The sequence below is a fragment of the Canis lupus genome, chromosome 8 (assembly GCF_011100685.1).
Source record: "Canis lupus familiaris isolate Mischka breed German Shepherd chromosome 8, alternate assembly UU_Cfam_GSD_1.0, whole genome shotgun sequence".
NCBI classification, from domain to species: Eukaryota; Metazoa; Chordata; class Mammalia; order Carnivora; family Canidae; genus Canis; species Canis lupus.
In genome coordinates, this window is record NC_049229.1 from 48,647,110 (window position 1) to 48,670,259 (window position 23,150).

Sequence of the window (23,150 nt, forward strand, 5' to 3'; positions counted from 1 at the left end):
GCCTGTGACAGGGAATGCAAAAATAGCAAGTGGCCCAGTTCCACGAATCCCCGCCTCCCTGCCCTCCCAGCTCCCGCCGGGTTCTCATCTCTAAGAATGGAGGTTAGCGCACAGCCGCGCGCGAGCCGCACGCAGCCCCCGGACCCGGAGGATGATGTCAGGCGGCGGGAGTGGCCGCGGCGGGGCCGGGGAGGCCGAGGCCCCGGGGGAGCGAGGAGGGAGGGCGGCCTGGCCCGGCCGACGGCGCGCCCGGCCGCGCGGCGTCGCCTGGAGACAGCCCTGGCGGCGCAGTGTTGCTGTAAACAGCCGCTTCCCTGTTACTATCTATAGCAGGATCGCCTGGCTCCGGGGTGCGGCGGCGGGAGGCAGGTCGGCGGTCCGGCTCCCCGCGCGCCCCGAGGGATCCGCCCGCGGCCCTAGTCCCGCCTCGCCCCTTTCCAGGGGTCCACCGCGAGCCCGGGGCCCGGAAGAGTGGGGAAGGCACACGGGGGCTCCGCTGGGCTCTGCGACTTCGCGCCCCGGAGGAGGCCGCGCGCTGGAACCCGGGCTGGGGCAATGTGACCCCAGGTGTCCTTTGCAGCGGAGGAGGAGGCTGGGGGGGTCTCTGGGGGTGCAACGCACGCTCGAGCCCCCGACCGCCCCAACCCGGTTTTCCAGGCCACAGAGCCGCGCCTGAGGTCCCACAGCGGCCGAGGTCTCCCTCCTGGGAGCTGCTGGCTACAGTCCTTCCAGCGCCCCCGGTCCCCCCCCCCCCAAGTCTGCGCTGGAAAATCACCCGCTGTGGGCAGCCAGTAAGCCCAGCTTCCTGGGGGAACCGAGCCTCGTCTAACTTCCCAGCTCGGATTTGCGCTCCCCCGGGGAACTCTCTCCACCCGGTACCCTCAACTGACCACCTTGTCCACATAGCACCCCCGGAATCGCATCCCACTCCCCGGGCCCCAGCTCAGAACTAGGCAAACGAACCCATCAGATATCCTTGCATGGAGGCTCTGCCCAATATTCACTGGCTAGCGTCTCAGATTTGACGGTATCGCTAATGTCCCTAAGTATGGCCGAGAAAAAAAAAATGCGCTTTTTTCCCTAAAAATAAAAAACCAAAACAATTAAAATTAAAATACCCAACATCGTAGATAAAGTAGGTTAGCGTACGTATTCCCTTATTTCGGATTTCCCGACTTTTCTGCTTCCAAATGCAGTAACAGCCCTAGTACTGCTGCGGACTGGGGGCTTGAGGGTCTGCTTTCACGGGGTGCACTGAATCAGGGTAGAATCCGGAATGGCCGGGGGCGGGGGTGGAGGCGGCGCATTCCTTCTGGGGCTGAGGCTTAAGCCCTCGGGCTGTGTACCTGTTTCTCCCATACCTGAGCCCCAGCACATTTCCGGGGCGCCGTATACTGGTAAAAAGGCGCTCCCGGCCCATCCCCCCACCCCGCCCGGGGAACAAGGGTCCGCATTGAACCAGGTGCGAATGTTCGCTCGCGTTCTTCTCCTTTCCCGCCTCCCCTCCCCCGGCCGCGGCCCCCGCCTCCCCCCGCGCTGCACCCTCGGTGTTGGCTGCAGCCGGCGAGCAGTTCCCGTCAATCCGTCCCCCCTTACACAGGATGTCCATATTAGGACATCTGCGTCAGCAGGTTTCCACGGCCGTTCCCTGCGGTCGTGGGGGGAGCCGTCCCCGGAGTCCCTCGTCTCGGGGGCTCCACGGGACCCCGGAGACCCAAATTGCTGATCGCTCAGGAGATAAGGGACCACATTAAGACGGGCAGTGGGGGGCGGCGGGGGCGGCGGCGGCGGCAAGGAGGCCGAAGGCGTGCGCAGGTCGGCCGGCCACCCCCCTGGCGCCGCGATGGTTGCGCCCATGACGTGGGTGGGGGCTCATTCATAGAATGCTGCTATAAATGCGGTGCTGCGGCGCCTCGTACTCCAACCGCATCTGCAGCGAGCAGCCGAGAAGCCGAGACGGAGCCGGCGGCCGCGGCGCAGCGAGCGAGCAGTGACCGCGCTCCCACCCAGCTCTGCCCCACAGCTCCGGCCTGTCTCCGCCCCTCAGCCCCTCGCCCCGGCCCTGACTCACCGCGACCATGATGTTCTCTGGTTTCAACGCCGACTACGAGGCGTCCTCCTCCCGCTGCAGCAGCGCGTCCCCGGCCGGGGACACCCTCTCCTACTACCACTCACCGGCCGACTCCTTCTCCAGCATGGGCTCTCCCGTCAATGCGCAGGTGAGGCTGGCTTCGCGCCGCCGCGGGGCCCGGGGCAGGGTCCGACCCCAGGGCGGAGACTCCGGGGCGGGACGCTCGGGAAGGCGAGTCGGGGGGGAAGCTGCCCTACCGCGGGACCCCCGGACTCGGTGGGGCGCACGCGCGCTGTCCTAGCGAGGATCGGCCCCCCTCTCCCGCGGCAGGCCCGGCTGGGGCCGCCCTCGGGCCGCGCTCCCTGGCATTACCCGGGGCGCAGCGTGTCCCAGGCCGAGACTCGCGAACTAGCGCCTGGCTCCTCCGGGAGGCGACGGGAAGCGGCAATCCCCCCGCCCCCACCCCTCCCCGCGCAGCCCGGAGCCGGGAGGAGGGGCGGGGGAGGAGGGTGAAGCCGGCGGGTGTGTAAGGCAGTTTCATTGATAAAAAGCGAGTTCATTCAGGAGACTCCGGAGCGGCGCCTGCGTCAGCGCAGACGTCAGGGATATTTATAACAAACCCCCTTTCAGGCGAGTGATGCCGGAGGGGTAACGGGGACGCAGCAGCAGGGTGGAGGAGAAACGCGCTGCGTCGCGGGCTTCCTGGGAGGACACGGAGAGCCCCCTGCCTCCAGGACGAGGGGCACATCAGAAGCCCCGAGCAGTCCGGGGCGTGCTTCTCCTCCGCTCTCCGCCGCTGCATGCGGCACTGGACGCCCGGCCCGCCGCACCTGTGTCCGGAACCTGCTCCCTCACGTCAGCTTTGCCCCCTCTGTTCCGTTCTAGGACTTCTGCACCGATCTGGCCGTCTCCAGTGCCAACTTCATCCCGACGGTGACTGCCATCTCCACCAGCCCGGACCTGCAGTGGCTGGTGCAGCCCACCCTGGTCTCCTCCGTGGCCCCGTCCCAGACCAGAGCCCCCCACCCGTATGGAGTCCCCACCCCCTCGGCTGGGGCTTACTCCAGGGCTGGCGTTGTGAAGACCATGACGGGAGGCAGAGCTCAGAGCATTGGCCGGAGGGGCAAGGTGGAACAGGTGAGCGGTTCTTCCAGCACCTTCTCTCAGTAGGGGGCGTGGGTTGGCATTGGTGGAGCTGGGGAGCACCGTGGGCAGGGCGAAGCCACTGATGGAGTCACCACCTATCTGTCCTCCACGAGGAACCCTGGCTCCAAGCCATTTCCGTCCCACGCCGGACTCTGATAGTCCTACCCCAAGAAATACTCTGGTAGTATTTCTTCCCTCATAGGCTCCTTCTCCAGCTTTTAGACCGGGCTCTTCTTTGTTCTCTTGCTAAGGATCTTATTTTAAATGCAAGTCACACCCAGCCCGCAAGTGCAGGTTAGAAATGGCTTCCTCGCAGGGGTGCCAGGAAGCTGGGAAGCTGCAGGGACCAGTTTCACCCCGGGGTGGCTGAACCCAGCTGATGGCAGACCTTGTTACTGACTGTTGGCCTTTTGGAAATTGTTTTTCTAGCTGTCCCCAGAAGAAGAAGAGAAAAGGAGAATCCGAAGGGAAAGGAATAAGATGGCTGCAGCCAAGTGCCGGAACCGCAGGAGGGAGCTGACTGACACGCTCCAAGCGGTAGGTAGACCCTGTGGGTCACTCCTTTTTCAAACTTAGGGGGAAAGTTGGAGACTGGGTATCCGGGAGCAGGGCCCTTGAGTAGGCCCGCGTCTTATGCTTTGCTCTGTCCCTCTGGATACAGGAGACAGACCAACTAGAAGACGAGAAGTCTGCTCTGCAGACCGAGATTGCCAACCTGCTGAAGGAGAAGGAGAAACTAGAGTTCATCCTGGCAGCTCACCGACCTGCCTGCAAGATCCCTGATGACCTGGGCTTCCCCGAAGAGATGTCCGTGGCTTCCCTAGATCTGAGCGGGGGCCTGCCCGAAGCTGCCACCCCGGAGTCCGAGGAGGCTTTCACCCTGCCCCTCCTCAATGATCCTGAGCCCAAGCCCTCCGTGGAGCCCGTCAAGAGCATCGGCAGCATGGAGCTGAAGGCCGAGCCCTTTGATGACTTCCTGTTTCCAGCATCATCCAGGCCCAGCGGCTCGGAGACCGCCCGCTCCGTGCCAGACATGGACCTGTCTGGTTCCTTCTATGCAGCAGACTGGGAGCCCCTGCATGGTGGCTCCCTGGGGATGGGGCCCATGGCCACAGAGCCCGAGCCTCTGTGCACCCCCGTAGTCACCTGTACTCCTAGCTGCACTACCTATACGTCTTCCTTCGTCTTCACCTACCCTGAGGCTGACTCCTTCCCCAGCTGTGCGGCCGCTCATCGCAAGGGCAGCAGCAGCAACGAACCCTCCTCTGACTCGCTCAGCTCACCCACGCTGCTGGCCCTGTGAGCAGGCAGGGAGGGGAGGCGGCAGGCACCCTAGGGTGCTACTGCCCAAGTTGGTGCATTACAGAGAGGAGAAACACGTCTTCCCTCGAGGGTTCCCGTAGACCTAGGGAGGACCTTATCTGTGCGCGAAACACACCAGGCGGTGGGCCTCAAGGACTTGAAAGCATCCACGCGCGGCCTCAAGTCCTTACCTCTTCCGGAGATGTAGCAAAACGCATGGAGTGTGTATTGTTCCCAGTGACACATCTGAGAGCTGGTAGTTAGTAGCATGTTGAGCCAGGCCTGGGTCTGTGTCTCTTATCTCTTTCTCTTTAGTCTTCTCATAGCATTAACTAATCTATTGGGTTCATTATTGGAATTAACCTGGTGCTGGATATTTTCGAATTGTATCTAGTGCAGCTGATTTTAACAATAACTACTGTGTTCCCGGCAATAGTGTGTTCTGATTAGCAATGACCAATATTAAACTAAGAAAAGATATGACTTTATTTTCTAGTAGATAGAAATAAATAGCTCTATCCATGTACTGTAGTTTTTTCTTCAACATCAATGTTCATTGTAACGTTACTGATCATGCATTGTTGAGGTGGTCTGAATGTTCTGACATTAACAGTTTTCCATGAAAACGTTTTATTGTGTTTTTAATTTATTTATTAAGATGGATTCTCAGATATTTATATTTTTATTTTATTTTTTTCTACCTTGAGGTCTTTTGACATGTGGAAAGTGAATTTGAATGAAAAATTTAAGCATTGTTTGCTTATTGTTCAAAGACATTGTCAATAAAAGCATTTAAGTTGAATGCGACCAACCTTGTGCTCTTCATTCGGGAAGTTTTGTAAGATTCTGAAAGGGATTGGAGACCAGTTCGTCCAGAAGGGTAGCTCCTGGAGGGGGACACGCCCCTTTGTTTGATCCCTTATCAAAAAGGAGAAGGAAACTCTAGAGCTGATGTTGGAATATTTGACAAATACATGTGTTCACACGGCCGAGCTAAGATTCTCTAGCAGACTCTGGGGTGGGAGTTGGCTGTGCAATAGCTCTGTGGGAACATGTCTGCCTGCTTCTCTGTTTTGCAAGTCAAAGGGGGAGATATTTAAATTTAGTTGTGCTTATGTTCAGTTGAAATGCCTTGAACTTAATGGGATACTTTTAGCAAACAAAATTTATTATTTTTTAAAGATTTTTTTTATTTATTTATTCATGAGAATCACAGAGACAGGCAGAGACATAGGCAGAGGAAGAAGCAGGCTCCATGCAGGAAGCCCGACATGGGACTCCATCCTGGGACTCCAGGATCACGCCCTGGGCCGAAGGCAGCACTAAACTGCTGAGCCACCCGGGCTGCCCAACAAACAAAATTTAAGTTTTGTACAAACCACTTTAGCTTCCTATTCCCACAAGATTATGTGAGGGTTTGCTCCTACCTTCAGAGTGAGCAAATTGAAGAATGGTTAGAATGAATGACTTTCTCAATGTTGCACTAGTGAGATTTGAGTCTTAACTTCCTCATTCCTTCCCCTATCCCTAAGGCCAAGCTGTCTCTGAATACTTGGTTTAAAAAAAGAAAAGTTTCTCAGGCCTCCATTTGAACATACACTTCCTTGGACTATTTTTATTCTCATAAGAAAGGGAGAGCTTTTGTCCTATCCCTTAATGATAAATGCCTTCCAATTTCTGACATTTCTTGATCATATACCTGCTGTTTAGTTTACACTGAGGGAAGAGAAAACTGGCTCTGGGAATTGGAAAGAGATCTCTCCAACAGTACCCAAATAATGGTTGATCTTTCGGTCAATAAAAAGTTACATAATAGCTCATTATGGAGAAGTCAACATGAGCTGTAACTTAGAACCTTTATCATCTTAAAGAAGAACATGACCTTTGTCTGGGGCACCTCTAGTAATGGGTCCCTTACACGCACATGCACAAATCATGAAGAGAGGAGCCTTTCTCCCCGCTGCTCTCAGATACCATGCTGGCCCCATGCTTGAAAGCCAGAGACCATGCTTCCACACCTGCCTAGTGGAAGAGGTGCTTCAGTGCTAGCCTCTCAATGCTTTGGTGATAATGAAAATCACTGGGTGGTTATGGGGTGTCACACTCAGTCAAGTTGAAAGTTTTAATTGAAAATGACAGCTCCGTTGAGGTTGATATTTTCACCTCTGATCTACCTAGGCGACACATAATTGACATTTGAAACCAACTTACTTTAGGCTCTTAAGAGCACTGATAGATATATGCCATACCACTTGCATATTACTCTTGCCCATCGTCTTACAGTAATGGAAGTGGCTTTAGACTCCCTGTTTGCTGTTCAGAGGGTAAATTTTCTGTAGCCTTTATTATTATTATTATTATTATTATTATTATTTTTAGAGAGTGAGTGCGGGTAGGGGCTGGGAGAAAGAAAATCTAAAGCAGGCTCCATGAGCCGGAGCGGAGTGGGGTGTGGGGGTGTGGGGCCTGATTTCATGACCCCGAGATCATGGCCTGAGCCAAAATCAAGAGTCAGATGCTCAACCAACTGAACAACCTCAGGCACCCCTCTGTAGCCTTAAATATGGCCGAGACTAATTAGAAAATTACTGAAACTAACACCCAGATCTGAAATAACAAGGTGAGATACCCTGTAAGGAAGCCAGCTGGCTCCCCTTACAGGGTACAGGGATAACAACCCATGGAAGTGGAGAATTGTGGCTGGACTTCAGCCCTGGACACTGAACTGCTCCCAGGACCTGGCTAATGGCCCCTGTCAATCCTGTGCTGACTATAGAGAAAGGACATTGCTTTCCCTTTGACAGCCTTAGCCTATGCCCGGACCCTTCCTCTAGTCACCATAACCCAGTGGAGACCAGGCTGCTCCATCAACAAGACCACAGTGCAGGTCCAGGGAGAGGTACTTGCACACAGGGAATCCTTTTAACAGTCTTCTCAGAGGCCAGAGTGTGCTCCATAGAGTTGACATCACACCAAGCTCCCTGTGGACTATTCTCATGGGATCAAGAGAAGAAGCCAAAGGGCTCTTTCCACATCTCCCTTTTCTGAGTCAGGATTTAACAACTCCTATGGATGGTGTACACTAGGAATGCTGACTTCCTTTTAGGAAAGACTGATCTTTACCCACAAGATATGACTTTGGGAAAGACTAATCTCTACCCACAAAGTATGACCCCCTGTTGGTCTTAACAAAACAACTACCCCAAAAGATACACATATAATAGGGATGGGAATAAAGATGGGAGGGGTCATTTCCTTACAGGGAACATTTCTACTTTAGCTCATCAGTGGATCTCCAGGCCTGTCTCAGTGTCTGGCATATAATACAGGTCAACAAATATTTACCTGGTAACTAAAAGAATACATTTTGCTCTATTTCCATGAGCAGAAATAAATTCCACACATATTCTCTAAATTCTCCTATTCCAAGGGCGCCTGGCTGGTTTAGTTGGTAGAGCATGTGACTCTCAAATGTCAGAGCTGTGAGTTTGAGCCCTACATGGGGTGTGGAGCCTACTTAATTAAAAAATAGGGATCCCTGGGTGGCGCAGCAGTTTAGCGCCTGCCTTTGGCCCAGGGCGCGATCCTGGAGACCCGGGATCGAATCCCACATCGGGCTCTCGGTGCATGGAGCCTGCTTCTCCCTCTGCCTATGTCTCTGCCTCTCTCTCTCTGTGACTATCATAAATAAATAAAAATTAAAAAAAAATAATTCTCCTATTCCAGACCCTTTTATGATATTAAGCAATGGGGATTTCACATCTTTTATGTCTGGTTTCAAACACAGGCCCCACTTCTTTCGTTGTCTCCTGGAATTCATCTACTTGCCTCCTCTGATTACCTCTGCCCATTCAATTCCAATGAATACGCTGCCATTGTGCTTCTAGCTCCATATTAATTTTAGATGGACAAAGGGAAGGAGAAAAAAAATACTTATCTTTATATAATAGTGAATTATAGATTCTGTATTGTCTTTGCGCATCCCTGCATCATGTGCAAATATTAAAATTAAAAGGTAACATTTAGCAATTCGTTCTAATGATAGTCATTTCGTATCAACAACAACTTTCCATGTGTCAATGAAAGTAAATCAATTGCTATCGTTTTTTAAAAATATTTTATTTATTTATGAGAAACAGAGAGAGAGAGAGAGAGGCAGGGACACAGGCAGAGGGAGAAGTAGGCTCCATGCAGGGAGCCTGACATGGGACTGGATCCCGGGTCTCCAGGACCACACCTGGGCTGAAGGCGGTGCTAAACCACTGAGCCACCCAGGTTGCCCTGTCTTGATCACTTTCATATCTCCAGTATCTATTAGGCACTCAGATGCTTGTTAAGTGGATGAAGATGGATTCGTAAGTGAAGGCGGCTGAAAATTACAAAAATATCTAAAAGGAGATAAGTCAAATTTAAAAGAGGAGGTGTGTATTTCACAGACTTCTCTCTGGGTAGAAGAGCATGTCCTTTGGGTTTTGTTTTGTTTTGTTTTGTTTTAATCCTTTATTAAGGATTTTTTAAAATCCTGGGTTGTATAATATTAAAGTGAGGAAGTAGCTAGCGTGGGAAGAAATTTTAAGAGGTACCAAAAATACAAGCGTGCTGCAGGTCAGTGACACTTCCAGACTAATTACAAATTGAGAAATGTGTTTCAACATCAAATGAAGAATGGATGTATAGGTAAATATAGGTATAATCATCTTCAAAGAAACAAACAAACCTGTGTTTTTCACTCATGTTCCTATGAAGTTTTAGACCATCACACAAATCCATTTGAGTTCTTCAGTGCCTAGCAGTTGGTAAGCTAAATTACAAAGCCTACAATTTAATCTGCATTAGAATAGAAGAATAAGGGTTAGCTGTTATTACTGTCATTGCTGATATCAATGTCATTATCATAATCATTGGTTACCAAGCATATGCCCAGACCTGAAGAAAAGCAGTTGGGAGTGAAGTGTACTGAATCCTGACGAATGAGTTCAAAGTCCCTGAAGGGAGCTGGCTGGATAGATTTCCACTTTCTTTGCACGCAGGAGAAAGCAATTCATAAACTGGTTTAGTTCAAAGCAATTCATTTCAGTGGCTTTTACACACTCACTCAAGGACTAAAACTGAGTTGCCTTTCCTTTGCCCAAGGGCAGAAAGGGCTCTTGGCCATTGTCCCAGAGAAGCTGCCAGGCCTGATGGCCATCAGCTCTTCTTAATTAATAAGCCCTTTTTACTTTCAGCTCACACTGACAAGGCGCTTAGGTTTGGTTCAATCAGCTGATTAGGATAAGAACCCAGAGGGGTTTGATTGATGGTTACATTAGGAACAGGCCCCTAGGAAGGAGGACTTGTTAAAGGGTGAGGAGCAAACGGCAGCGCCTCCCTCATAAGGGTGGATGGTAGAGGCCCTGCCTGTTGCCAAGTTCACTTTGGGGAACAATTTGTGGTTAGATCTACAGAAATGGTGATCGATTTTCAGGCTTTTTGATCAATTATGAGACTCTCATCACAACTATAATTATCAAGATGATGACAAATTAATCTAGATTTGGATCCAACATAGAAGAGTGGTTCAGAGCATAGACACAGCTTTGAATCCTGGCTCCTTGACCTTGGGTAAGTTACTTTGCCTTTCTGCACCTTAGTTTTTTCATCAGTAAAAGAGGGGATAATTATACCTATCTCTTGGGGTTGTTGCAAGCATTAAAAAAGTTATGTACTCGGTGCTTGTCACAGTGTAGATGTGTTAGCTATTATTTATTATCTCTGTAATTATGTGAGATGGGGGTCAGGGAAGAAAACATTTATCTTCTGGAGCTAGCATGGGCTTCATTTAATTCAATAAAAGGTTGCCAAGTGTCTATTTTTTATCAGGTGCTGGTTTCAGATGTGAGCATGACACAGTCCCGTACTCAAAGAGTTCATGGTCTAGGAAGGGAGAAAGACATGTAAATGCATACATCATAATACCCTGTAACAATGAAAACATTAGGCGCAATGGTTGCACGGAAGAGTGAATGATAAACCCTATATGGGGGAGTTTCTGAGCAAGTGACCTCTGAGCTGGGCATTGAGGATGGATGGAGTTTGCTAGACCAGCTAGTGGCAGGTTTAGGGATTCCAGGAGGCAGAGGGATAGCACTGTAAAGGCAGAGGTCCATAAAACAGCACATTTGCTTTTGCTGAACTATACAATGTGAGTGGAAGGGGGAGGAGGAGAGGAAGGAGGATGTAAATTACAGAGCATCATATAAGTACATTTGATTTCATTGACATTAATATTGCAGCATCAAAGTGGAGAGGGCTGGAGATAGGTCAAGAAGAGGTAACTGTGGCCAGATCATGAAAAGCCGAGTATTTACTTGCTTCAGTTGTGTGTAGGCTGAAGTGAGGCAGTGGTGGTGGGAATAGAGAGGAAGGAACAAGAGGTAATTGAGGGGTAGGACTGTTGGGGCTTGGTGATTGAGTGGATGTAGGAGGTGAGAGAGGGAGAGGAACCAAGTCACTCTCAGGTTCACTGGGCTTGACACGCAAGGAGGCTGTAATACTGTGAATATAGGAAGAAGGGGGAATAAGAAGATAAGGTCTATGTTGGACACGTGGAGTTTCCCATGCCTGTGGAACATCCAGAGTGGGGGGTGTGGGCAGTTGGAATTATACACTAGAGGTTCTATATGTGAGGTTATAGTGTTTGTCTGGAGGCATGTGGTGGGGACAGAACCTGGGGCCCTAGGGTATAATATTAATAATGGCTAACACTTTACGTATGCTTGCTTTGTGCCAAGCCATGCTACGCATTTCTCAGGCCATGCTAAATCAGGGACCGTCTTGCTTCACTTATTTTACCTCTGGTAACTGGCACATACTGGGCACACAGTAATGATTTTACTTTATTGAATGGAGGCTCCCATTTAGACCTTACCATAACCCTATGGGGCAGATAGTATTAGGATCTTCATTTTACAGATGAGGAAAGTGATCTAGGAAAGATTACATTGACCAAGGTCACACAGTTGTAAGCAGCAGATCTGAGATTTGAAATCAGCTCTTTGTGACTGTAAGGTCTGAAGTGCTTCACTGTTTTGCTAGAATGTTAAAATCTGCTCCTAAAAATGTACTTATGTGATCGAGGGTGAGACTCAGAACCCCTCTGAGACTACCACAACAGGAGGGGGTCTCAAAAATATCAAAGAGCTCCCCTTCCAGGTTTATTTATTTATTTATTTATTTTTAAACAGTTACCTTTTTTTTTTTTAATTTTTTATTTATTTATGATAGTCACACAGAGAGAGAGAGAGGCAGAGACACAGGCAGAGGGAGAAGCAGGCTCCATGCAGGGAGCCCGATGTGGGATTCGATCCCGGGTCTCCAGGATCGCGCCCTGGGCCAAAGGCAGGCGCCAAACCGCTGCGCCACCCAGGGATCCCCCCTTCCAGGTTTAAAACTCTGACATCAATGACTCCTGTGAAGATGCCCTGCAAGGGCCTATTCCTGGCCCATCACTCAGGGTGGAAGGCCTGAGAAGTGTATGTAGTGCTACACTGCTATACCAGGAGTGGCCAGGTGGGAGCCGACTGTACTAGGTGCAGGCAAAGCAGGCGGATTAGGGTTCTACTTTTTTTTTTTTTTTTAAGATTTTATTTATTTATTCGTGTGTGTGTGCGTGTGTGTGTGAGAGAGAGAGAGAGAGAGAGGCAGAGACACAGGCAGAGGAGGAACAGGCTCCATGCAGGGAGCCCAATGTGGGACTCGATCCCAGGACTCCAGGATCACACTCTGGGCCCAGCAGGCACCAAACCGCTGAGCCACCCAGGGATCCCAGGATTCTACTTCTTACGGCAGATTATCACATACTTAGCAGCTTGAAACAACACGCGTGTCTTCTCTCAGTTTCTGTGGACTCAGTGGTTTAGCTCCGTGCGCTGAGCTGAGTTTTCAGCCGGATGCTTGAATGGGGAAGAGTCTGCTTCTGAGCTCATTCTGGTTGTCACAGACTTTATTTCCTCATGATTGTATACCTAAGGCCTGACTTTCTGCTGGCTGTTGGCCAGAGGCCACTGTCAGGTCATGGAGGCTGCTTCCTCAATATGGCCACTCACTTCGTGAAGCTTGTGAGGAGAACCTACTAGTGTGTGCTGGTAAGATAGACAGATCTCCATTACGTAGAAATAGATATATAAACATTGCATATTACATATCATAGGAGTAACATCCCATCACCTTTGCTATATTCTATTGCTGAGACCTAAGTCTTAGGTTCCACCTATACTCAAGGGAAGGGAATTCCACAAAGGCATGGACACCAGGAGATAGGAATTACTAGGGTCATCCAAGGGTCTGTCTTCCATAAAGGGTCACATTATCTGCTGAGAATTTATTTATTTTTTTAAATTTTTAAAAAATTTTTATTTATTTATGATAGTCACAGAGAGAGAGAGAGAGAGAGAGAGAGAGGCAGAGACATAGGCAGAGGGAGAAGCAGGCTCCATGTCCCGGGAGCCCGACGTGGGATTCGATCCCGGGTCTCCAGGATCGCGCCCTGGGCCAAAGGCAGGCGCCAAACCGCTACACCACCCAGGGATCCCGAGAATTTAAAAGTAATAAAAAATCCAAATAAAGTTGGTTTGCTTTATTAATGCCACAAACTGCCAATTTTAGATATGACGAAATACTCCTTCCTGAAAAAAGTCTTTTGTTTGAACAGTTGCTGGGAGGGCTGTTGAGTTTTCATAATGCATAGGTAAGCTTCATTTTAAAAATTACTTATCCTTTAACACCTTGTATTCTACATGGAAGTAAACTCCCAGTTATACTAAGAGTTGGTCCCCAACACATGGACTTAGGTATATGCCTTCACTTTAAGAGTAAGTCTGTGATGGTTCAGAGTCATTTGAGATTGTTTTGGGTGCCAGGCCCGTCTCCAGCGTTATGGTACTACACGGTACTGTGTTTATTTTTTATTTTTATTTTTTAAAGATTTTATTTATTTATTCATGAGAGACACAGAGAGAGCCAGAGACATAGAGGGAGAAGCAGGCTCCCTGAGGGGAGCCTGAAGCGGGACTTGATCCCAGGACCTGGGATCACCACCTGAGTCAAAGGCAGATGCTGAACCACTGAGCAGCCCAGGCATCCCAGTACTGCGTTTAAAGAGGTCTGAAAAAAATGGGGGCAACAATGATTGGAAAGACTGAGAAACTGAACAGGAGTTCCTTCGGTTCTGTTATTATATATGACCGTGTGGAGTTTTTGTGTTTGACACTTAATACTGTAAAGCGATGCAAACTGAGACGAGTGATGTTTTTATTTGGGAAATGCACATCTCAGTTGACACAGGAAACACTTTCCTAAACTTTATTTTTTTTTTCCTCCTAAACTTTAATATTAACTTTAGGATGGAAAATTCCTTTACAGTGACTTACTGTAAAACTGAAAAACGAATCGAGAAGACAAAACATTACAACACTATGATTTAGCAGTTGCCTAATACTCGATGAGCTACTGTTTTGCTGCTCAGGAGTAAAAATAGCTAGCACTGATTTGGCTCACCATGTGCTAGACTCTTCCAAACACACACGGACACACGCTCCTATTTGTATTAACTCGTGAAAACAACCCTAGCAGGTAAGTCCTGCTATGAATCTTACAAAAATAATCCGACGCACAGAAGGATGGTGACCTGCTCAGGATCATCCAACTAGGGTGGCCGCGCTGGAATGTGAGCCGGGGTCATGCGGCTCCAATCCCTGAATTCTTAGCCGCTGGTGAGACCAGACAAAGCGAAACCAAGCTCCCCAGCAACCCTGCAGGCCGATGGGAGCCCTTCCAGAAAGGACAGGAAGGCTTCTTTGCTTCCATCCAGGAGGGCTCCTTCCTATTCCAGACCGGCCCCTGCTGGCTCCGGGGCAGAGGGAGAGCCGGCTCCCCGCAGCCGCCCCCCCCCCCCCCCCCCCCCCCCCCCCCCCGCCCCCGGCCAGACCCAGGTCTCTCCTGGCCCTTCCCAGCTTCCGGCCGTCCGCTCCAGGCCAGGTCGCCGGCAGGGTCAGGCGCTGCCAGGAGCTCGCGAGTCCTCTATTTACTGTTTGGTTTCCATGGTGACACGTCGGGCGCCGTCAGCGCCTCCCGTCACAGGCCCCGCAGCGCGGCCCCCACCCGGCGCCGTGACGTCAGCCGCCGCTTCCGTTCTGCCCATATTTGGCGCAGCCGGCGAGTCGCCCGGGGAGGAGGCTGGGAGCCGGCCTCCCGCCTCGCCGCGCCCCCGGTTCCCGACCACGCCCCCGCGGGGTGCTGGCTGCGGCCCCGCGTCACGCGCCCCCCGCCCCCCCGCCCCCGCCTCTCCCGCGCGCAGACCCCAGGTGTGGGGGGCGGGGGACGAGGGCGTTAGGGACCCCTAGAGAGGGCGTGGCCGATGGGACGCGCTCGGAGGTCCCCCGCGCTCCTGGACTCGGGAGGCCGCTCACGAAGACCGAGGGCTGTGTCGTCCGTCCCGGGTGGGTGAGCTCGCAGCACCATGTCCTCGCCCGGCGCCGGAAGTCCTGGAAACAGCCCTCTCTCGCCTAAGTCTGTTTTATGTTTATGGGCTCGAAGCTGACATCTCGCCCGTGGCGCAGCGGAGAGCTTTGGGGCCGGAGGAGCTGGGATCAGTGTTGTCCCTTGGGGGAGGAGTGACCTTGGGAAGGTCCTTCCCGTGCCCGGCCTGGTAAACTGAGCTGTGGGCGTGGGTGCAGGGAGCGTAACGCCCGCGCAGTGTCAGCGAGGCCGGCGAGGGTGTGTGGGGTCGTCCGTCCCCTCCGACCCACCCCCTGTCCCCTGTCCCTGACCTGACGGGGAGGTCAGAGGAGCTCTGGGGGCCCCGGCAATCCTGAGCCGCGTGCACAGTAGGCGCATTTGTGCGGCTCTTGGCTCTTGGAGCCTTGCTCCTAGGAGGCGCTTAATGAACTCCGTCAACTGATTATTGAATGAATCCCGGGCACATTCCCTCCGGATTTCACCTTCATAAATCCGGATCCCCGCAATTCCTCTTACAGGCGGAAGGAAGAATATTGCGATGATTAATAATCGCGCAGCAGGGTTGCTGATGTAAAGCGATTTGCAGATGTAAAGGGCAATAAGCATTCCTGGGAGGAATCCAACGAGATTCCAGAAATCTCCGAGGGAGGGAGGGAGGGAGGGAGGGAGCGAGCCGTGGGTGTGTGCCCGGCCGTGGGCCGTGGGGCCGGGGGTGGGGCAGGCAGTGCTGCAGAGGCCGCGGCTGGGGCCTCGGGCCTCGGAACTGGCGTCTGGGGCTGACCCTTGAGCGGCTCGCCTGCGCCCCCCTCACCCCCCTCCTCCAATTCCTCAGTTTCCTTGGCCAGAGAACTGTGTGTTTTCCAGAATAGCAGAGCTGGAACGCACGTCAGACATTTCCCCCTAATCCTGCCCCCCCCCCCTTTTTAAAATCTCACAAATGGGAAAACAAAGGTTCAGAGAGGTTGGTTCATCCATCCAAACTTGCACAGCTAGTGCACTTAGGGACATAAAGAGGATTTCTGGCTTCAAACTAGAGTTCTTTCTGCCTCACCTCTAACCTCTTGTGCTCTTGTGTCTTGGGGACCCTGCTGCCTGGCTCAGATGAGGGGGTGTGTGCAGTAAAGCTAAATACTGATTGCAGGGGATCCCTGGGTGGCTCAGCCGTTTGGTGCCTGCCTTCCGCCCAGGGCCTGATCCTGGAGACCCAGGATCAAGTCCCTGCATGGAGCCTGCTTCTCTCTCTGCCTGTGTCTCTGCCTCTCTCTCTCATGAATAAGTAAAATCTTAAAAAAAATAAAAATAAAAATAAATGCTGACTGCAGGCCTCCTAAAGGAGGCCAGGGGCACACCTGCTGCTCCACACAGCCCACAGCCCCACAGCAGGGCCTGTGGCGCTGGCCAGGAGGTGTGTGCTTCCAAAGCCAGAAGCATTCCTCCTAAGGTAGCTGGAATGGCTTCTTGTCTAGGGAGCCCGAGGTGGCTGTCCTGAAACCATCTTAGACTAGCATAGTTACCCAAGCCTTGCGTTAATTAAGCTTTTCTCAGCCAAAACGAACAGCAGAAGATGCGTAGCCTGAACCCGTGGGAACCCTTTTCTGCTCATCGGAGGGTCTTTTCATGGGGCTTGGAGGTTAGATTCTGGAGGGGGAATGCCTCTCGAACGTCTCTGTCTCTCTTCCCCTCATGTCTCAACCAACTTCTCTTACATCCTACATTCTATTTCTTCCCTGATGTCTAGACTGAGCCAGAAGGCAGCTCAGACTGAGAAGGCTGGTGCCCACGGCTGGCCTCAGTCACCCCAACCGGCTGATTGGAGGAGTCTGGGCCAAAGCGGTAGAAGCAGAGGCTCTCCCCCCGGTGGACACGGGAGGCACAGCGCCCTTCTCCAGTGCAGAAGCAGCAGCGTAGTGGTGCAGTAGAGGAAGTACTCTGTTCGCTCTGATACAAAGAGCAAAATTTGGCAGAAGAAAAATAATCCCAGCCCTTGCTTTTTAAAAATATTTTATTTATTTATTCATGAGACACACACACACACACACACAGAGGCAGAGACACAGGCAGAGGGAGAAGCAGCCTTCCTGCAGCGAGCCTGATGTGGGACTCGATCCCAGGACAGCTGGGATCATAACTGAGCCAAAGGCAGACATTCAACCACTGAGCCACCCAGGTGCCCCAATCCCAGCCGTTTCGCTTTCTAGTGTATTTCTGAGGATCTGGTCAATTGGGATGCAGAAGAGACTTCTGTTGTTTCTCTTGCCTGGACTGTATTTTTCCTTCCTACTATCCAAACCCTGTCCCCTTTTCAGCCCCTATGTCAAGTTCTACCTCTTTCATAACAGCTTTTCTGACTCTCCCGTTCTGTATATCTTCTAAATACAGCTGTACACAGACCCACACACAGAAGGCACCCTTATCTATCATTAGCGTTGTTTCCCTGTGGGTGGGAGCCACGTTTTCTGTGGCTTCATGTTCATAGACTCCGTAGTGCCCAGCACAGGGCTGGGGACAGAAAGTGCTCTCAACAAGCTCTTGCTGATTAACTGATATATTAACCGATTAATCTATGCAAAAGCAAACTCTAAGCCTTCGCTTCGACAAACCTTCCAGAACTTAGTTCTTTGGGGGAATCTAGGTAGTGACCTAATTAAATATAGCCTTGCACAATAAGTGGTTCCACCAAACAATTTCACAAGAGAACACCACCGCCACCCAGAGAGGGATGAGGAAGTTTGGAGTGGACTCTCAGACACAGAGGAGGGTGACACTGTGGAAAGGTCAAGGGATGAAGGATTAGGAGGGAGGTCCCTACTCCTGGGTTCAGACAGGCAGCAGAAGCTCTGGATCCAGGTTTATATCCAGATTGCGCCACCTGCTGTGTAGCCTCAGACAAGTTTACTCCCCTCTCTGTGTGTCACTTTCTCATCTGTAAAAATAAGTACCTAGCTTCTTAGCAATATGATGAGGATAAATTGAGTTGATATTTGCAAAGTGCCTGGCACATAAGTGCTAAGTGCTATGTAACAGTTTGTAAATTAATTTTCCAGCTCAGGTGCCTTGTAAATGGGATGGGGAACATGATAGGATCTCTCGATTCCTTTCTGTCCCAGCCTTCCAGGACAGTGCATGCACTTTAGGGTCAGGCAGGCCTGAGTTGACTCTTGTCCCTGTCAGCAGTTGCGTGACTTTGGGCAAATCACTTTACTTCTTGGAGCCCCGGTTTTCTCATCTGTGAAATGAGGATAGTTGTATCTAGATTAAAATGCTGTCCAATTGCACGCTGGTAAAATACCCGTCATATAAGGAGCTTAAGAAACAGAAGCGATGGTTATTATTGATGAGAAGAGCCATATATAAAGGAGAACAGGGTCTCCAAAATCTTTGAAGTTTCAAGAATGAGTGAGCATATCGAATGGCGATGAGATCATCTCAACCGTGGAGCTCAGGGTGGAGGGGAGGCCCTGGGTCTGGGCCATGACTGGATATCACAGGCTCTGAAGAATGGTTTTACTTGCACACAAGCTCTAGGAACATTTTCTGCCCAAGGGTGCACTGAGGGTGTGGACGCAGTGGGGCTAGATGCCAGCTCTAGGCCTTTCTACCTCCTTCCCAGGAGAAGTGACTTTAGTAAGAGAGGGTGTGGGCAGGGTGGGCCTTGGAAACCTGTTGTTGTGGAGTGTGTGTGTGTGTGTGTGTGTGTGTGTGAATGGCCCAGGGACATCCTGCCCTGTGACCCGGACTTCCAGGACTGGTGTGGCCTCCTTCACAGCAGAACCTGTTGGCACAGCTCCTGGAAGCTGCCATTCCCAAACCTGTCTGAGGACACCTGGGACAGGTGCCGGCTCTTCTCCAAGGGGTGGGGGAGTGGGGGGGAAGAGGGGTGATGATAGTCTTAAAGCCAAATTAACCTTACTTCCCTTCAGCTGCATGTGTGGAAAAGTACTAAGTGGGAGATGCAAATGTTGCTTGTAGTCCTTTGAGTTCTTTTCAAAGAGGGGGAAGGAGGGTTGCAAAATCCAACAATGATAGGGTGTTGCAATCCCAAACACGCTGGGAATCACTCTTGTGGTCCTCACACTTGATGGCTCTTGCCCTGTGACCCACAAGAAGCTGTGTGCTCCCCAGTGGCAGGGTCTATACTAAGGGAGTCACTATTCCGGGATCTCAGACACAATCTGGGACCTGGACAATCTGCCTTACGGGCTGTTTGGGGATCACACAGGAATCTGTAAGTCCCCTTCCAGCCTCATATGGCTCGTGATGGCAACAGGGTGGGCCCCAGTGACTAGCATCTCGAGCAGAATTCAAAGAAATTGTAAAAAAACAGGACCTATGCAGAGTCACAAAGGTGCTAGTATTGGTTGTCTGCGGGGAAGAGGGAATATGTTTTTGTTCTTTTTGCCTGTTTGTACTTTCTGATTTTTTATTTTTGGCAAGCGCCCATTGCTTTTGTAAGAAGAAAAGATTTTTTTTTTAAATGTTCCCAGCAGAGTGGTTTGTTTGTTTTTTTTTTTTTTTAAAGATAATAAATGAGAAGGTTCAAATACCTTCTGATTTTTTCTTTTTCCTTTTCCTCTCTCTCCAAAAGAAAAAATGCTCATGGTGAAAGCTTTGAAAAATCAGACAATCAAAATAAAAAATAAAAAATCACTTGTAGTCTCATCACAGAGATAATGACTGTCATTACTTTTTATTCTACCTTTCCTGTACACTTTAGTTTTATACTCTCTAGTTTCTATGCTGTGGTTTTTATGGAAATAGGGTCACGCTGTAATAATGTTTTGTAATCTGCTTTTTCTATACTGTAGATCATGAACATATTTTTCTTTTTCTTTCTTTCTTTTTTTTTAATTTATTTATGACAGTCACAGAGAGAGAGAGAGAGAGAGGCAGAGATACAGGCAGAGGGAGAAGCAGGCTCCATGCACCGGGAGCCCGACGTGGGACTCGATCCCGGGTCTCCAGGATCGCGCCCCGGGCCAAAGGCAGGCGCCAAACCGCTGCTCCACCCAGGGATCCCTTTTTTTTTTTTTTTAAAGATAATTCATGAGAGACACACGGAAAGAGGCGGAGACACAGGCAGAAGGAGAAGCAGACTCCATGCAGGGAGCCCAATACGGGACTCCATCCTGGGACCCCAGGATCACGCCCTGGGCCGAAGGCAGACCCCCAACCGCTGAGCCACTCAGGTGTCCCATGAACATACTTTTCTACGTGATCAAATTTAATAGCTAGTTACATAGGAGTCTAGTTATAAGTGTCCCGCAATTTAACCAATTCTGCATTGTTGAAATATAACCTTCAGGTGGTTCCATACTTTTTTGCTATTGTAGACAAGGCTGCAAATATCTTCACGGCTAATTTTTTTGTGTGTGTACTTTTGGGGCGGGCCAAGGGTGCCCTCCTTCTTAAGGCTTTTGAATTGCAGCTGCTTGGTCAGTACAGACAGGGTCACATAGTAGAGTGCCCAGTGACAAATGGGAAGGTAGTATTGGCTCAACCAATTTACAGCTGTGTAACTGTAAAAATTATTTACCTTTTTGACACTTCAATTTCCTCAACTATAAAACTGAAATGATAGTAGTTATGTAGTTAAGACAGTTGTCAGGACCGGCTGGAAAAAATGTGTGAAGTGGTGGCTGGCACAGCACTTGAGGATCCCTCCATACGTGGAGCCCTCAGTAAACTTGTGGTTTTTGATGTATGGATTGTCGTTTCTTCTGGGGAAGAAGTTGTCCCGAAATCGAGGTCTGGTTGCCTGGAATGGTTGGAGGGGGGATCTCAGGCAGGTTTAAATGGTAAATGGTGAACATGTTAGAGAGGGGAAGGTAGAGGTCGATGAGTAGCAGAGGAGTGGCTGGTGGAGAGGAGGGTGAGGAAGGGTTAGAAGAGGAGAGAGTGGGCTGTCAGGGAGAATGGGACTCTGTGGGCAGGGCTGAGATGTCCACATGGATGTTGGTAGCAGGGCTGTGCACCAGTCACTCTGGGGGGAAGGAGAAGGAGGGGGGGATGCAGAGCCTCTACCCTCCACTCCAGTCGCCTCCCAGGCTGCTTTCTGCCTCTCTTGGAGCCCCACATTGCTTCACTCCTTGCCAGTCTTCTTTCAGTTCCTTGAGTGCGATGCTCCCCTCTGTCGTGTGACCTTTGTACATTCTCTTCCCCTCTGCCAGGAGCTCCTCCTCTCTGCCTGGCTAACTTTTAGGCAGCATCAGAGTGCAAGCTTAAAAGCTCACTTCCTCAGAGAGGCCTTCCCTGACCGTTTGGTATAAACCAGCTCCCTTCCCTCTGGTGACTGTCTCCTGGCCCTCGGTACCCACAACAATGATAGCAACATCAAGGTTTGCAGTTATGTGTGTGATGATTCTCCCGTAGCATCCCCACCAGGCTGAAAGCTCCACGAGGGTCTTTTTTTTGCTCACTATCATATCCCTGATGCCCAGGACATAGTAGGGCCTCAATAAGTATTTATCAAAATGGAAGAAGCAACCCAATGCTTTGTGACCTGTAAAATGCTTTTACACCCATCCTGTGGCTTCAGTCCCCTCTTGATTGATGCTGGCTGATTGGCTGAAGGAACAGGAGATGTGGGGACTGGAAGGGATGCTTTTAGCCAGTTCCTCTCCCATCCTCCTTTCCCTGGAGGAAGTGGGCTTCTCTTTCTCAGACTAGAGACTTAAAATCAGTGCTTCTTGGGGATCCCTGGGTGGCTCAGTGATTGAGCATCTGCCTTCAGCCCAGGGCATGATCCTGAAGTCCTGGGATTGAATCCCACATCCGGCTCCCTGCGTGGAGCCTGCTTCTCTTTCTGCCTATGTCTCTGCCTCTCTCTCATGACTAAATAAAATCTTTTAAAAAAAAAATCAGTGTTTTTTAAAAAAATATTTTATTTATTTATTTATTTATTTATTCATTCATTCATTCATTCATTCATTCATTCATTCATGAGAGAGAAGCAGAGATATAGGCAGAGGGAGAAGCAGGCTCCCCATGGGATCCCATTGTGGGGCTTGATTCCAGGATCCCAGGATTACCCTGAGCCCAACGCAGATGCTCAACCCCTGAGCCACCCAGATGTCCTTTAAAATCAGTGCTTCTTTAAGTTATGTTGTATATCAATTACCTGGGGATCTTCCTCACATGTGAATTGTGATCATGGGGGTCTAGGATCCTCCCTAGGCTCGGGTCCAAGATTCTGCATCTCTAACAAGCAACCAGATCAGGCCCCAGTTGTTGAACAGCGAGGCTTTCTATTCCGGGGGCCTCTGTGATGCCCAGGCTGAATGTTGAGTCTCTCTGCCCTCTGTCGGCCACTGCCGGGCATGGCAGTCCTTGACCAAGTAGATCAAGGGCGCCTACTGGAATTTCTAAGTCACACCAAGTTCTTGGGGGACAAGATCTTCTGCTAAAAGCAGATGGCACACAGATTCTGAAAGCAATAGGAAATGTACTGTTAATGCACCCTGGGGGCGCCTGGGTGGTGCGACTGACTCTTGGTTTCAGCTCAGGTCCTGATCTCAGGGTCATGGGATCCAGTTGGACTCGGCACCCAGCCCAGAGTCTGCTGGAGATTGTCTCTCCCTCTACCTCTTCTCCTCCTCCTGCTCGTGCCTGCGCACTCTCTCTCTCTCTAAAATAACTCAATCTTAAAAAAAAAAATTGCTCTCTGTAAAGGATCCTGCCATACTGAGGCAAAAGGAATTCCCTGAACTGAAGGATGTTAGGGCTAGGAGGGACCCTAACACTTAGCTAGTGACTGACTTTCTTCTCTCATTACTGTTTGCTCCCCCACTCCCTTTCTCCTTTTTTTTTTTTTTAAATTAGCAGAGGCCTTTCTTTTTCTTTTTCTTTTTCTTTTTTTATTTTTTTAGCAGAGGCCTTTCTTCATATGGGCTGCATAAAGACTTCATGGGCCCTAGGTGCTTTTGGTCTCTGTGGGCTCCTTCCTCTATAAAAATTAATTGAAAATTGTATTTTATGATTGTATTGGTATAAAGATAAATATGTTAACATATATAATATATTATAATTTTTCAGTGTGTTAATCTTTTTCTTCTGATTTTCAAAAGAAATTAGAACATTTCCTTGGATTTGTGAAAATATCATGGGCCTTCAACATCAGGCCTTTTGTATCAGCCCTTTT

The 23,150-nt window shown here is 50.2% G+C and overlaps 1 protein-coding gene and 1 long non-coding RNA gene across 3 annotated transcripts in view; both read left to right on the forward strand.

The window, feature by feature from the left end:
• Nucleotides 1–1,918: 1,918 nt before the first annotated feature.
• On the forward strand, nt 1,919–5,326 carry FOS (Fos proto-oncogene, AP-1 transcription factor subunit). The gene is made up of 4 exons (XM_038544050.1): nt 1,919–2,219; nt 2,957–3,208; nt 3,647–3,754; nt 3,879–5,326. The coding sequence occupies exons 1-4, from the start codon at nt 2,079–2,081 to the stop codon at nt 4,518–4,520; spliced, it is 1,143 nt and encodes a 380-aa protein (XP_038399978.1). The 5' UTR covers nt 1,919–2,078; the 3' UTR covers nt 4,521–5,326.
• Nucleotides 5,327–14,827: 9,501 nt separating this feature from the next.
• The window catches only part of LOC111097109, a 29,581-nt gene continuing 21,258 nt past the window's right edge, over nt 14,828–23,150 (forward strand). For both annotated transcript variants that reach the window (XR_005363550.1, XR_005363549.1), the window contains exon 1: nt 14,828–14,994. This is a non-coding gene — a long non-coding RNA (uncharacterized LOC111097109). The remainder of the gene's footprint in view (nt 14,995–23,150) is intronic.

What these genes read in the sequence shown, in the direction of transcription:
- FOS (XM_038544050.1), top strand. Translation starts at nt 2,079, where the DNA reads ATGATGTTCTCTGGTTTCAACGCCGACTACGAGGCGTCCTCCTCCCGC. An exon ending in GGAGGGGCAAGGTGGAACAG is followed by an intron (nt 3,209 to 3,646) that starts GTGAGCGGTTCT and finishes TTGTTTTTCTAG; the next exon opens with CTGTCCCCAGAAGAAGAAGA. An exon ending in TGACTGACACGCTCCAAGCG is followed by an intron (nt 3,755 to 3,878) that starts GTAGGTAGACCC and finishes CTCTGGATACAG; the next exon opens with GAGACAGACCAACTAGAAGA.